Raw genomic sequence first — 15,897 nt, forward strand, 5'->3', positions numbered from 1 at the left:
GGAAAAAGTGGTGGTGGCAGAATTTGTCCCTTGGGTGCACTGGAGGGACTGGTAAGGTGTCGTGCGTCTGCAAATGTGGGTACGTGGAGCTGCCGTAGTAGAGAGAACTGAGGAACAGAGGACAGGCAGAGTCCTCCAGCTGCCCTGGCTGTCCCTCACCAGCATCCTTCTGTCCTTCCCCTCAGCACTGCTTGAATGAAGTCCCTGTATTCTGTGAAATCACTTCCTAAAAGCCTGGGCTTAGAAGAAGAGCATCTGCAGATCTAAATTTCAAACTGATAAATTCTGAACAATATCTCCAAATTTTTTGGACCAGACTGACAATGCTTCTGAAGGATTCATAATGGCACCTTTATGTCATCTTACTCTTCAGCAAACTACATCACGGATTTGACCTTGCTTACCTTGTTCTTTGATCCTTGACCAGTTTATATCTATTAATTGCTTTAAAATTAGAATACATTTTAAAATATATAATTCTGACTTTTTATAAAAGGACTTATCTATCTGGGTCTAAAATTTCAGCACAAATTAATGTAATCCATATCTGCATAGCTTATCTGGTATCTTGCTATAATAAATTAATTTCTAGTGCAAAGCGAAACAATCCTTTTAAATAGTGGCCTTAGGTCATTTGTCTTGTATGATTAGCATTTTCATCTTATTACTGGGTTGCATGGGGAGGAATTACCCAGTTGCTTTATATCAAAGCAAATTTTAATTAGCTGATGATAGGCTTTTTTTTTTTTACCAAGTTAACAGTACTTAATATATTATTGTAATTGCATGTCCAATGACCTAATACGTATTTATTAGTTCATATTCACATTCAAATGCAAATGAGTATTTATAAAAGCATAATCTCAAAGATCTTTAAACATTAAGAGCACATCTTAAAGCAAGCACGTTCTTTCTGTTTTTGTTTAGTCATCTGTGACTCTTTGGAAGATCCTGTCTCTGGAGCTGGGGTCAGGTGCCCCCTGGGCTACTTTCCATGTGGCAATATCACAAAGTGTTTGCCCCAACAACTTCACTGTAACGGTGAGGATGACTGCGGGAATCAGGCTGACGAAGACAACTGTGGTATGTGGTTGAGACTTTTCTCTGCGTTTAGTACCTGCAGTCATGGAAACCCACGCAGTGCTCACGATGAGTAGAGAGCTGCAGGGTGTTAGGAATAGGAAAGTGAAATGTTTTGCAGATGATACAGCAGGTCTTTGGTGTAGCTAATAAAGCCACTCAACAAGCCATTTGCTAGGAAAGAAGGATAGACTGTGGTTTTGTTTGTGTATGGTGTCAGTTATCCAATTTCACGCCTGCTTTGGACTTGTTTGCATGTCTTGTTTCGATGTGTGCAAATGGACGTGCATGATCTACCAAAGATCCCTGCTGAGGAGAGGCAGATGTATGTGCTAACAGAGTTTGCATAAAGCTTAATGTGACTTATTGTGGGAAACATAATTTAGACGAATTTTCAAGCTTTTTCAGAAATCATGTATGTCCAAATTTAGGAGAAAACAGTGCCTGTGTGAGTGTGCTGTGCAAGTTGCACTGCTACCAGGCTTTGGGGTTTGGAAATGTCAGAATCTCAGGGAGTACACATAGTCAGGTCCCTCTGCCTGCTGTTGTGATCCTTGTCACCCCTGGCCCTGCCAAAGGGTAGCTGTGAGCTTGACTCTGTTTGTAGCCTTAATGTGAACTGGGTAGAACCAGGGTGCAGGCTTTGCGCTGGCACTTACTGGTCTGTGTCGCTTATTTGTGAGCGTGGCCCCGGCACAGCTTCAGTCTGTGCTGAGCAGCATCTCCCACAGAGCGCCTGGACAGGGCTCGGAGGGTGGCACAGACCTGGGATCGTCTAGAAAAAGCCACCCTATATCCTGTGAGACAAGAGCTTAGCCATTTCGTTGTGAGATATGACTGCAGGGAGGGAAAACCTGCCCTAGCACATTCTGTTTACTGGTATTGTCAGCTTACTAACAGCCTGGATGTTTCAGAGCTACTCTCCAGAAGCTGCTGATCCATGGCAGATGGGGAAACTGGGCTTCCTACTCCTTAGCAGCTTGCTGCAGCCATGGAGGGCGGCCAGATGGTCGGTCCCAGCCAGGCGAGCTGCCATCAGAGCAGGGGGCAGGTGGAGAATTAAAACATCAGTTGAAACTTGCATGCTATGTGTATGGAAAGAAATTTTCTGAAAGAAATTTCAAACTAAATATAGTAAAGGTATTTCTCACAAGCTTTCTCAGCAAAGTCAATGAGGTTTTGAAAATAGTCGTTGTGTATCTGTGAAGCTGATTTTTCAACATATGTGTAGTATCTTATTGTTATACCTATGAAACTTCAGCGTCTTACTCCATGTGAAAGTCACTTTTAATTCTAATCCTAATGAACCTGTAGCTTTTTCTAGTTAGATATCATTTGCTGATACCATAAACATACATTCCACTGCCAGTAATCAAAATCCTGAACAAAATTGGCTCTTGTTCTATTTTGCTGTAGTTAATTATCTTGTCCCACAGTGGCAGAAGTCACTGATGATTGTGCCCTCTTTTGTTCGAGAAGTCCAAGCACTCTAAACAATTTGTTTATCCATGTTTCATTTCTGTATAGGACCAGAAAGTTTGTCATACAAGGACTTGCTGAAAGTGTACAGCTTGATGAAATGGCAATTAGGATATACACAGTTTCATAATGGGGTGTACAAGACAGTATCGCTTGCAAGACAATTCAGCTGTGATATTGAATCCTCTTCCTGGGTATAGTAATTCAAGAATGAGCTAGCCTCAATTTCTGAAAGCCTAAATTACAGAGGATGAAGAGTCATTGTATTGCCTTACTGGGAAAAATATCCTATAGTGTTTTTTTTATCTCTTGACCCCATCTTCTCATTTAGAAATGTATGCCAGATATAATGCATTAAGGTCATATTCAGCAGTAATGTTTTCTCAAAAAATTGGTGTTGCAGTCAAACTGTTGTTTGAATAAAGGAAGAGTTTCTTCCTTGCCTGGGAATATGGAATATCCTGGTGAGATTTTCTCCGATGCCCCTAAGCTGTAGTAAGTGTGGGGTTCTTGGTGGGATAGCTTTGTTTCGAGACCATTCATCTTCTTAAAATCCAAGAGAGGAAGCCTCACTGATTAGCTCCCAAGACAAAGAAACTACCTGGCTTTTTTTTTGCTACAGTTTTCCAGGCAGATTTTAGTATGTCTGCCTTATACCAGCAGTTATATCTGGTTCCTTCTATGCATTTTTTGTATTTACAACTAGTTTTCAGTTGAAGTCATTGCTCCTGGTTACAGAAAAACAATTCAAAATGAAATTATTCCACTGTAGTAATAGTTTCATGCAGTACCACTGGAAATTTTAATTTTATTCACAAGGTACTCTGAGTAGCTCAGCTTGTAAATCCTTGCACACTTTCATCTTGCTTAAGTTTGAATAAGAGCTTTGAGGTGTCCAGTCTACAACATTCAGCCCAACAAGTGTGGGGAGGGAAAAAAATCAGTGTAGACCCTCAAAGGGATTCAACCATACTTTTTTTCTCTTTTTTCTTTAATGTATGCATCTCAAACAAAGCTAGGTAAATCAACTACTTTACTAACGATTTCTTCAGTAACAATAAAGCACTATCTTAATCCTACAGAAAAAATGTATATATAGAGAAAAATGTATGGCATATTTCTTATGAACAAACTAATATTATAACATAAGAAAACACAGATCAAAAATCTGTCATGGGCAGTTCTTTCTGTGATGGAAATACTGATGAAGAATAAAAGGGAAATAAACCCCCCTTGTTTTAAAAACCATAATACTGTTCTTTGACACAAAACCAGGTAGTTAAACATAATAAAATGTGATGTCCAGCTATTCAGTACAAGCCACTAAGTGTGCTGAATATTAACAGCAACAGCTACTGAAATAACTCTTTTAAGAAACATGAGTATATGAAACAAGCAGAGAAGCAACCAGCACAAAAAGCATACACAGATCTTCCAAGTTTTGTTGTAGAAGTCTTTAAATGCCCTTGAAACAAGCAGTAAAAGACATTAGTGCAAAAGAGACCAACATCAGAGGAGCCTCTGAAAACACTGAAACTAGTTACTCCAACTATTGTAGCAATTCTGTCCCTTTCTTTCTAATGACTAAAGTTTTCTCATTCCCCACTTCATTCCTACACAGATATTTCTTGTTGTAATCTTTGAGATGATTTGCAATGTTAGTCCTGTTTCATGCCCTGCATGCCTGGTAACAGCAAAATATGATTATAAATATTTCAAACTGAACTGGACCCTTGCTGAGAGATGTATTTGCAGATGTGCCGCAATGGTCGCCCACACGCAGCCCAGGAATGCAAAGATCGGCTTTGTGGCACCTTCTTCAAACAGTCTTCCTCTCTCACTTCCACCGTGCTCTTCACGTCCAAATGATAAACATAAAACTAAGGTCTAGAGAAGTGAAATGACCTGAAATTAGGATCGTAGGCAGAGCTGGAAACAGACTCTAGGTCTCAGCCCGCTGTGTTAGTGCTTGACCTCGGGGTGTGGGCATCCCGTTGACCAGCTCAACCTCAGCATTTCTTCCACTTCTGGATAAAGGTGAATTGCAATTGATATGTTACAGTAGGGCGAAGCCGCTAGTCTTTGAAAACACATGCCTTTCTCACCTAGTTGGGTTTCCAAAACCAATAAAATGCTGTGTGTGATATCCTGATGGAGAAGAGCTTGAGGCAATGTAGTAAACTGCAATAAGAGGAGGAGGCTGGCAATTTATCATGCCCGAAGTGATGGGAAGCACTTTTGGAACTATCACTAGATCACCTTAAATGTGCATGGAGAATATAATCTTACCTTTTGAACTTGAAAGCATAATCCCTCAAGTAGAAGTGGGTATCTCTGCAAATTTGTCATGAATATGATATTTTAAAATAAAAAATATTTGTTTAAAGTTTTATGATTTGTCATAAAAGTTTATGGGTTTGACGGCTTTCCTTTTTTAGTCTTGAATAGGGCAGTAAATTTTTTCCTGCTTCTCTTCCCCATGCGTATCCTTCCTGAAGCACCGAGTTCTTAAAAAGACTGAGCATGCTGTGGAACAGTTTAGCCTGCATCACGTTTCACTTGGAGTTATTTCTGTATCTGTTAGCAAAACTCAAAATGTGTGGAAAACCAGTATGTAGTAATTCCAGCATCCTTCTGTGCCCAAGCTTGATTAAAGCTCAAGTTGGCAAAGCAGGGCGAGTTTGATAGTGTTTTGTCCTACTGAGACTACATTTGATTTCAAATGTAATGGCTTCAGCCTAATTTTCCAGGGAAGAGCTTTTCCTGATTGTTTACAGCTGTAAGATTTGATTCTGTAGCTACTTGATGTTTACAGATGGGAGGTTAGAACATGTGTTTGCTGCTTTTCTAAACGTGGGCAGGATGGATAGATACTAGGCATAATCACAAATTCTGCACACTTAATGCTATGGCAGTGTTGGCATGGGAATTGTTCCTGAAACACGTGAAGAGTATTTCTTACATCAAAGACATGACTGCTGCAACATCACTGTTAATATATTCTAAACAATCACTAGGCAAAGCCCTTCTGAAGCCCAATGGCATAGCAGAAGTGCCAAGTACATACTCATGAAAAGCAGCATTTTGGAATCTCGTCTTTGACAGTGATGCTTAATGATAAACAAAGCAAAATTAAAGCTAACAACAGTAGATAAAAACAACAGTTGATTTATGCAAAATAAAAATAACAACAGTATTTGCAATGTAGTTTTCACTGAGTCCACATGTGTTTTATTAACCTAAAGTCCATCTTTGTTTAGGTGAACAAATTCTGACATGTGACAAATTGTGAAAACTTAAATTATAACATAAATGTACTCCACAAATTTGGACAGAAGACAAACGTTGCCAGCAAGCATCTATGGATATTCTTTTTAAAATACCAACTCTCTGAGTAGCTTTAGGAAAACAACAATTCTTAATGTGCTCCCAAATTAAGTATTTAAATTTTAAAATTTACACATAGAAATTACATTTTCTTTTTTAAAGTTTTCTGATATGCCATCTACTTAGAGGGCTGGATGAGCACACTTTTGGCCTAGATAAGGGTCAGCTTTCTCTGAATAAAATTTTCCTACTATTATGTGTGGTGATGAAATTGCGATGCTATCAGTCTAACAACTTTTGTGCAATCATCTCTTGTAGATACATCACTGGGTCAGTTTACCACTCTATAGTCATGTCATGCTAATCATAAAGTACTGCAAAAATTCTCCATGCAGTTAATTTTTAAACCACTGAGATACTGAATATTTGTTTTTCCTGTGGGACCTTCTAAGATCTTTGTTGCAATTGACCTTCATATTCCATCCATTCTGCTGGATAGTCAGCATGATTTGTTCATCATAACTGTAAATTAGCTGTGATACGAATATAATGCCAGTTCTTGGGGAGAAGCCTCCCAGTAAATTGCAGTGTACCTTTCCTAAGTTTCTTGTTCCAAAACCACCCGTCAGCTTTTGAATTTAATTTGGTACAAAGTTGTAAATGGAGAAATATAGAAACATAATCAGATCTCAAAAGGTACTGAGCTTTTCTCCTTTCAGGGGGAAACTCTGGACTTTACATCATACCTGGACAATCAGAAAATGTATTTTATGATATGTCTTGAAGTCTAAGATTAAGCCCTACTGCTTTATCTCTATCATATTTAGCACTACGTATCAGCATCCTGCAGCTACAGGTTCTGAAAATTCCCTGGATGTAAGTACAGGTGCACTCATTTTTTTATAAATAATTCTGCTTTCAGATTTAAAAGTTTTCCCTAACTTCCATTAGGGTTTGATAGTACCCAAACATGCAGTCAAGATCTACATAGTTGTCGGATTTATGATGTTCTGTTCTAATTAAAAATGCAAACAAAAAGGCCAATATAAAATCTCCAGTCGTACCACCTGGACTTTTGACCACAACGTGTCTTACGAAGCCAGGCCAGGCCTGGTGAGAACTAACATCAGTGGGAAGCACTCCCACTGTCTCCAGTGAGCAAAGAATCATAACTTATCTAAATTAGGAAATTAATGAAAAGTTCAGATGTCCCAGAAAAACAATGTTTGTGACTCATGTGCTAGCCTTCCTAAACAGTACTGGAGAAGACTGTTTGGAAGCGTTGTGCTGGTAGTGATTTTTTTTATTTAATTTTTTTCTCTCTAGATGAGATGAAGTACTCTAGGTTGTGATCTCCTGCAGTTTCTCACAGAAACAGAAGATACAAAATACAGTGTATTCCCGTGCAGTCTGTGATACAAAACTCTTGTAAATAAATGCCTTAATTCTTCTTAAACTTAATTGGGGATTGAGTGGATATGGTTTAGGCTTTCTTTAAAATTAGGATTACTATCATTTCACACTACTGAATAGCTGTCTCAGAACCGGTTGTTGAAATAGGTTCGTCATTTACTACTGGTAAATCTCTAGACGAAAATTTTCTGTGAAAATAAGACAGGCAGAAGTCACAAATAAATATTTATTTAATATTTTCTAGATATATTATTTAAAAATATATTTAAAAATATTAAAAATAAAAATTAATTTTTAAAACCAAACCAAAAAATTAAATAAAAAGTATTTTAACATAAAAAATGTTAAATATACAAACCACAGAATTCTTACTAATTCCAAAAACGACATTGCATGCATTGGGCCTAACCCCTTGCACCTCTGCAGGCAGGGTGGTTTCACCATGTGCGAGGCACCCGAAACCAGCGGCCCCCGCTGCGGCATTGGCTGCCCCCCTGCTTGCTGGCATGATGATGGGCAGTGGGAGGAACACCGGGCCTCTGTGTTTCGTTTTATCTTTTCTCACAAGCAGGCTCTTTAATTATGCAGAGTAGTTAATGGAACAAAGTAGCCTGAGCTTCTTTGAGAGCAAAAGTTTCCTCACTGTTTAGAAATTTGGCTGCTGGACAATTTTTCTGATAGTCCCATGAAACGGGTTTTTTGGCAGTTAGGCAGTGGTTGTAGTGTGTCTGCATTTTATTTTTTAATCACAGTGTCATAACCACATTTTTCCAGTCCGGTGAAGCAAGAACAGGCATGCAGATTTAATTTAAGATGTTTCTGACTCTCCAGAGGAGTTCTTCACGGGCTAAATGTATTTACCATTGTGTTACTCCAAGCCCTAAGAGGTCTCCGAACAAAAGGCACATCCAGCTCCCAGCTGTAAGGACCACGCCGGATGTTGGTTGAGCTCTTCTGGCTCGTAGGCTGGAGATCACAGAGGTTTCTGAGAGAGCAGGGGCAGGGAGTGGCTGTTTGAAGTCTTGCATCTATTTGCCTCCAAAAGCGCCAGCCTCATCTGTCACCCCGCACCGGGCAGGCGTCGGGCGGCTGACGTGCCTTGCTGAGTTAGTTATAATGTACTACCTCTTGGGTTTTTGAAAGGGCGTATAAAATTCAAGGATGAAAGTAATAACAACCTATATAGCTGTCATGCTGTTTTCATATGTGTTTCTTTGAAGGTCTATAAACTTACAGGGGATTATTGCAGTCATGTAGAGGCATTAAATCATCTTCTAGTCTTCCACGGCAGAAATCTAAATTCCTATGGAGTGTTTCAAAACATCTCAATGAAAGACATATGTTTTAATATTACAAGATTGCTCATAAGGGATGAGAAATTTCAGAGAGTGTGAGCTTCCCATTTTTGCCTCGGCACATTGCAGAAGAGCTTGATGACTTTATATTTCAAATTAATACTAATAATGAATAATGTTATAGCTAATCTCATCTTTTCCTGGCCTAGTATTTTTTTTCCATCATACTTGAAATGTGAGAGTTAAATGTATGAGACACCATTCAGTTTTGAGCCTTAGATAGTAAATTCTGTTTATGAAGCAAAAAGGAAACACTTGGAAATCAGCAGCATGCTCAAAATACAGCAAATACTCAGCCAAAGATCAGTTTAAACACTCAGCAAAAGATCAGTTTCAAGCTTCGCATGCTGATTTTTCATGTAGGGCCAAATTTTATTCTCACTGTCATTGTCGTTCATCCGCAGTATATGGCACTGAAATAATCAGGTTTACACTGCTGTGCAAATATCAGCAAATGGAATAGCTCTGCTGAAGTTCTGGAGGCTTTTGATCAATTTTGTGACCGAGATCTTTAAATATTGTTGATAACTAAGAGGAACTTTCACTAGAATTATGTCTTTTCTGGTTTCACTGTAGTGCTTTACTGAGGGAACTTTAAAGCGCTCTGTTTTATGGATGTACTCATGCCATTATCTTATTCTAATTTGTTCTGTCACATTTATTTAAAAAAAACCCTGCAAATACTTTGAGAAAAACAAAATAGAAAATCAGATTAATCTATATAGATTAGAAGTATTGTTATAGAACCTGCAAAAGTCCCCTCTGCAAGTGTTTCATAGGAATACAGATACAACATGGAGAAGATATTCATCTTTTGGAAATCTGAACCTGCCTGTTTTCTTAGAAGCTGCACTGGATTAATAAATTGTTTTAAAGTCAAGAATAAGCTTTTGTAAGTGTGTAATCTAGCTAGTCCAGGGAAGTATGAACCTTATTTGAAATGATTTAATTCCTCTCTGGGTTTCTGTGATTGCATTGTCACGTAGAATTAGGCAAGCTATGTGCCAACCGACAGGTACAGGACGCGGTCAAAGTGCAGTGACACGCAGGTTTTGTGTGGCAAATTGCTTTGACTGGTAGGTGTCTGGGTCTAGGTTCTTCATTTTCTCCACTTGGGTGTCTGAATTGGGGCTGTGAAATTCACTCCCAGAGTTGCTCCAGGCACTGCAACACTCCGCTTTGTATAATCTCTGTGTGGTTTTGGTCTTAGGGTAAGTTATTAGGCTGTATCAGTATGCCCCAACACTGTGGAAAAGGGCAATTCTATTCCTTCACCTTAAACGTTTTAAAAAGAATTGCTTCTTGTCTGGAGGATACAGGTTTTCCTTGTTGTACTAAAAGATGTCTTTGTGATAAGCCTGAAGTCATTTCTTACAGCAAGAGAAAGTATATTTGAAGAAATGGCAGAAAGAAATATGTCCATGGGTTATGACCACCAAGAGCAAAGGTGAAACCAAAGGGTGACATAGAGTCTCTTTGGAGTGCTTATGCACTTAGCTGATAGCACTTCTCTGCATAATATAATGCATGAAGGGGAAAGTCGTATGTGTAACATCCTGTTCATAAGCTTCATACTAAATAAGAGATGTGTCTTTAATTGAGCAAAGCTAGTATTTTCTTGGACCTGTCACTGAAAGGATTATTCCAATCTGTAGTTTGTCAGGCTTAACATACTCTTTCTCATTCCTTTCCCACCAGAAAGGGCAATTGACAACTTCTAGCAAGGAACACTATATTAATCTGTAGTCAGATAAGTCCACTTTACAATTACTTATTTCACTTATCCCGTGTAGGGGAAAATTTGCTGATGCCTTGTTTTCTCAGATCTCATTTTTTACAGAAGTGCAGCCAACACAATCTATTTTAGGACTGGCTCGGGAAAAAGCAATTTCTCATCTGAGCTGTACTCCCCAAATGATAGATTTGGGATTTCAAGACCAGTACTATTACCAGTCATTTCTTAAAGTGTTTGGAGAACCTCATCTCAACAGAGTTAAACAGGTCACCAACCTACCATATAAACTCTAAACGATCACCAAGTGATTTACAGTTCTGGCATTGAGTGCTTCACCAAATGGTTGTACTAAATATAGTTATTTGCACAACACATTCTTCTGGGATTTGACAAAACAGTTTGTATAAAATGAAGACTGTCCCAGGCTCGGGTGCAAAGCTTGGCCAAGAGCAAACATTTTGGAAAGTCAGAAAATTTTGAATAACTTGTTTTGTTATATTCAGATATGCCTTTGTATTTCTACTAGAAGGCAGGAAAATCAATGCCATGAGAAAAGCCCGTTATTTCAAATGAACTGACCAAAAACTCCAGACAACTGGAATGCTTCTAGTACAAAATAATTCATCTTCTCTCTTCTCTGGGCATTTTTTCCCCTTCTCTTTTATGGCCACCCAAAAATACACAGCTGCCTCTTGACTTCCTTACAAATGCTGGTGAACTTCTCCTTCGTAGTGAACCGCTCCCTTGCTCCCATTGCGGTAGGAGGTACTGCTCACCTGTTTTCTCTGCAGATGAAAATTACAGTAAATGATCACCTCTTGTGCATGCTTTGTCATATGTCAGAGCATTTTAAAAATACTAAAAGGTAGAATAAAATCTTGTCCATCCACTCTTCAGCGTCAGAAGGGAAACGTAGAAAAATGATCTATGTTAATTGGCTTACTGGAGGATTAGAATTTATGGCTCTTACCTATATATTCAGAATCTGCAGATAAATGGTTAGCTGTCTATAAAACTTTCTATTAATGTAGCTATGAATTAGAAAGTCCACAAATATTTTGAGACTGTATTTCTGACTGCAGAATAGTTACTTGGTATGATTACATTCCGAGAATAGTCTCATTTTTAATACATCTTTACAGATTTCTGTTTAAAAATCTTCAATGAAAGGTTCCTTTCTTCTTAAATCTCACTCCTCTGCCTACATTGTATTCCACTGGTTTCTTCAGGTCCCACTTGCTGGGTCCAGTCTTGCAAATGAAATTCAGTGGATGTGTTCCAGTTACATGTTCAGCAATAGTGAGAGGGGAAACCTCGTTACAGCCCCAGCTCCAGGGCCGTGGGTTGTGGGGCTCTTGCTGCCTGGCGAAGGATCTGTTCTCACCGCTTCATCAACTACAGGTTCCACGTCACAGGTCGTCCTGAAACTGAACTTCTGCTGAGCATTTAAAAGAGGCAGGAGCAATATTTCTGCAAGTTTGCCAACACCATTCATTTTGTCCAAAATGCATTAGGCTGCTTTTGAATGTCAGTTTAACGATCTAAACTGGCAAAACTACTAATGGATCAGGGCATACCCGGTGCTCTTAAGGAAGTTTGCAAGATTTGTTTAAATATCTTCTCTCAGTGGGAAGCTGGCATTCTTGCAAGGCATAAATTAATCCACATTGTTTTTGAGCAAAGGTGGCACTTTTCAAGTCTGTCTTTTCTCTTAATGGAGCAATTCCTGAAGACAGAGATTCTGGATTGCCTTGAATCTTTTATCTTTTCAATTTATGCATAACAAACGAATAACGAGATAAAAGACAGTTTGCCTAAAGTTACTTAATATTTCATAATATATATTAATCAGCATGTATAGTACATTTTTCCCCTGTGAAGTGAAAAGGCAGTGAAGAGACAGGCATCTCTGCGAACAGCTCCATCTGCTGACACCCTGCAGGCAGACTTCAGGAGATGCTCTCAACGTGGTTTCCCCACCTAGCTGAGGAAACAACTGACTTGTAATGTGACATGAAAAATGAGACACCGTTTCAGAATGGGAAAAGTTGCAAAGAAGTAAATATATTTTATTTCTCCCTGCCTACTTTGAAGCCAACAGATAAAGTAGCAATGCTTACGTGAATATAAAGATTTACAGATAAATGTCCGTGAGGAATTGTATTTAACTAAACAATTACCACGTGAAATTGCAGGGTGAAAGATTGTTGCTAGCATATCATAAAAGTGAAGACTTTAATGACTAGCAAAGCAGAGCCATCCTGAGAGTTCTCATGTAAATGTTGTTTGACTGTAGGTCTCCTTACAAAGTAATGCTTTCAATTAGCACTGATGCTTTGCCTCACCAGCTCGTGAGTGCCATCCTAAGGAGCATTTCTGCTATGGTGCGTATTCATTAAATAAGATACTTTAAACTAAAAGTCTGTGGGTGTTGTCAAAGCTGAAAAGAGGTCAGCCAAATTAATAAAACTAAAATTGGATCAAAGCTCTTGAAGGCAAGTTAATTTTGGAGGGGAGGGTTGGGGGTGTATTCCTGCCCTGTTTTGTAAGTGGTTACCTGATCAGTTAATTTACAAATATACCACAGATTTCCAAGAAACAGGTTTGTAGTTGTGCCCAGCACCACTGTATCTGGAAATCCCTGTTTGTGGGATTTGTGGGAAAGGTCTGCTCTCCAGTTTTTGCCTTTGCGGCCGTAAACCACGCTGTTCCAGTACATCTATGCACAGTGACCAAACCGGCAATATGGAACAATGCTTTGTTTAAGAAGATGCATATTAAGCTTCACTTAAACATACTGACTTGAATACGTTACAACACATCACCTATTCTTTTGACAAGCAATGTTCATTAGGCCTTCATCTAGATTTTCAGGAAAGCAATGACAGGCTGCGCTAGCGTGAGTGAGGCAGTCAGCGCAGCAGTCACGCTGGCTTTCCTGACAAAGGGACAAACCAGCGTGTTTAAGGAGGTAGGAAAATATGGTTGCCTCTCAGTTATAGACTCCTACGTAAACACAAAGTTCTAAAGTGAAAGATTATACTTTTTCTGTGCAACCGTCACAGAAAATGCTGTTGTTGAAGTTATACTAAACTGTTCCTGCATGCAGCTTACATGTGAAGAGCCAGCTGAATGAAAAAAGGGTCAGCTAATGGTCTATGAAATGTTCTGGAAAAAACATGTTATTTAGATAAAACTCGATGCAACTATATTTAGTGTATTTTTCTACCTTCTGTTTCTATTCCAATGTGTCTCCTATTTGTGGTTTGTTTGGTTTTTTATTAGAAGACAACAATGGATGGTCTCTGCAATTTGATAAACATACAAAGGACAAATACTATAAACTGAAATCTCTGTATGCGTTTCAGACGAAGACACCTGAGTGCTGTAAGTAATTACAGATATTATTTGTGTGATTGTTACTGGTGATTCCTACAAAGAAATACACAGCCAATATGCTTATCAGAAAGAGAAAGACACAGCAAAACTAGGAGAAATACACAGAAAGAAATACACAGCAAATATGCTTATCAGAAAGAGAAATACAATAGTTTCATTTATAGTAAACCACAGTTTATGTCTCAGACGAATGAAGGCACTGAAGTTAGTTTCAGTTCTACTAAGAGCAATTAATTTTCTGTAAGAAAAGTGGTAAACATATGCCGATTAGGAGGACACTAAAAATCTTTATCTGAATATTTTCATACTGCTGGAAAGACCATGAAATACACATCTTCCAGAGTGAAATGAGGGCAACATTCCTCCAAATTCACTTCTTTGTACATCAAAATATTCTTGCAAACTAACCTGCTTCGGCGGGCACACATTCCTGTGTACAGGTTTGCTGATACTGCTGTCTGCTCTGAGTACTGACTTACTGACTCAGAGCACAGAAAAGGGGTGAATGGGAGCAGAGACTTGCTGACCCATTTGCATCCCATCTTCACCTGGACAGAATTGTGCTCATGTTAGTAAATATAAGAGGACTTAATAATAATAATAATAATAATAAATTAAAAAAAAAAAAAGAAAAATCAATCCATGCCAGATTCCTCTATATCAAGCCTAAACCTCAGGAGCTTTTGCAAGCTTTTTCACAAAGGTCAGAACGTGACATAATTTTTTGTTTCCCTTTATTGTTAGGTTCTTCCCAGGTCTAAATCAATTACATAAAAACCTGTGCCTTAATACCTGTTTAACACAGCTTGGTGTGTCTGTCTGTGCGCTCACTGTTCTTTTTCACCATGTCTCTTTTCTCCACACCCCGTGACACCCCCCACCCCCCTTTTTGCCTCACCCACGTTCTTGCTGTGATGCAGCGGCAGCTGCTGTGCCAGCAGAGTGTACCTGCCAGGGGCTGGAGGTCTTCTGCAACGCTGCCAACCTGCGTGCTGTGCCAGCAGTCTCTTCAAACATAACTCTGATGTAAGTAGAGCAGACGGGTGGGCTCTGGCTCTGCTCAGGCCTGGCTATCAGTCCTACAGCCTTTTCACAACTGCAGCCTTATGATTATGACCAGTTGGCTCAGCTGGTGCTTGCAAAAGTACAGTGTCTTTCTGTTAACAAGTCCTTTAAGGTTTTAAGTGTGGATTTTCCCTGCATAAAAGTATTGAAAAAGAACCATACAACTCTGGGTGAAGTGATCATTTCATGTCTGTAACAGTGACTTGAGCTAGCAACCCTTTCAGGAAATCTAAAGAAAACTTCAACCATTTCCACCTCCAGAAATGTTTCCTTTTAAGACACAGTGCTTAGGACCTTTTTATTACTCTATGATCCTGCCAGTATTCCCAGTCTGTATTCCTGCCAACAAAGTCAATAACCTTTAACTCAGTGGAACTACTTGCTTGAGCAAATCTTTCTACTTCTCATTTGATGTCTCTGAATATGTCGTTATTTAAAAGAATTTAATCTGGGCTGGGTCATCATACAGATACCCATGGTGTCCTGGTTTCAGCTGGGATAGAGTTAATTTTCTTCTGGTGCAGTGCTGTGTTTGGGTTTTGGTGTGAAGACTGTTGATAGCACACTGACATTTTCAGTTGTTGCTGGGTGGTATTTATATTAAGTGAAGGACTTTTCAGTTTCTCAGTCCCTACCAGGAAGAGGGCTGGAGGGAAACTGGGAAGGGACACAGCCGGGACAGCTGACCCGAGCTGGCCAAAAGGATATCCCACACCATGGGGCGTCATGCCGAGTATATATGAACTGGGGGAAAGAAGGAAGAGGGGGACATTCAACATCATGGCGTTTGTCTTCCCCAGTAACCATTATGGGAGACAGCCCTGCTTCCCTGGGGATGGCCGAGCACCTGCCTGCTGGTGGGAAGCAGTGCATGAATTCCTTGTTTGGCTTTGCTTTGGTGTGTGGCTTTTGCTTTACCAGTTAAACCGTCTGGCTCAACCCACGAGTTTTCTCACTTTTATGCCTCTGATCCTCCCCCATCCCACTGTGGGGGGAGTGGGCGAGCGGCTGCGTGGGGCAGAGCTGCTGGCTGGGGTTAAACCA

At 39.4% G+C, this 15,897-nt stretch overlaps 1 protein-coding gene across 1 annotated transcript in view; it reads left to right on the forward strand.

The window, feature by feature from the left end:
* Positions 1–943: 943 nt before the first annotated feature.
* RXFP1 (relaxin family peptide receptor 1) overlaps positions 944–15,897 on the forward strand; it is a 31,761-nt gene continuing 16,807 nt past the window's right edge. The window contains exons 1-3 of the mRNA XM_040582400.1: positions 944–1,083; positions 13,675–13,776; positions 14,709–14,814. Coding sequence (XP_040438334.1) covers positions 14,813–14,814 — 2 coding nt within the window. The 5' untranslated portion in view covers positions 944–1,083; positions 13,675–13,776; positions 14,709–14,812. The remainder of the gene's footprint in view (positions 1,084–13,674; positions 13,777–14,708; positions 14,815–15,897) is intronic.

Source organism: Falco naumanni, chromosome 1 (genome assembly GCF_017639655.2).
Source record: "Falco naumanni isolate bFalNau1 chromosome 1, bFalNau1.pat, whole genome shotgun sequence".
Classification (NCBI taxonomy): Eukaryota; Metazoa; Chordata; class Aves; order Falconiformes; family Falconidae; genus Falco; species Falco naumanni.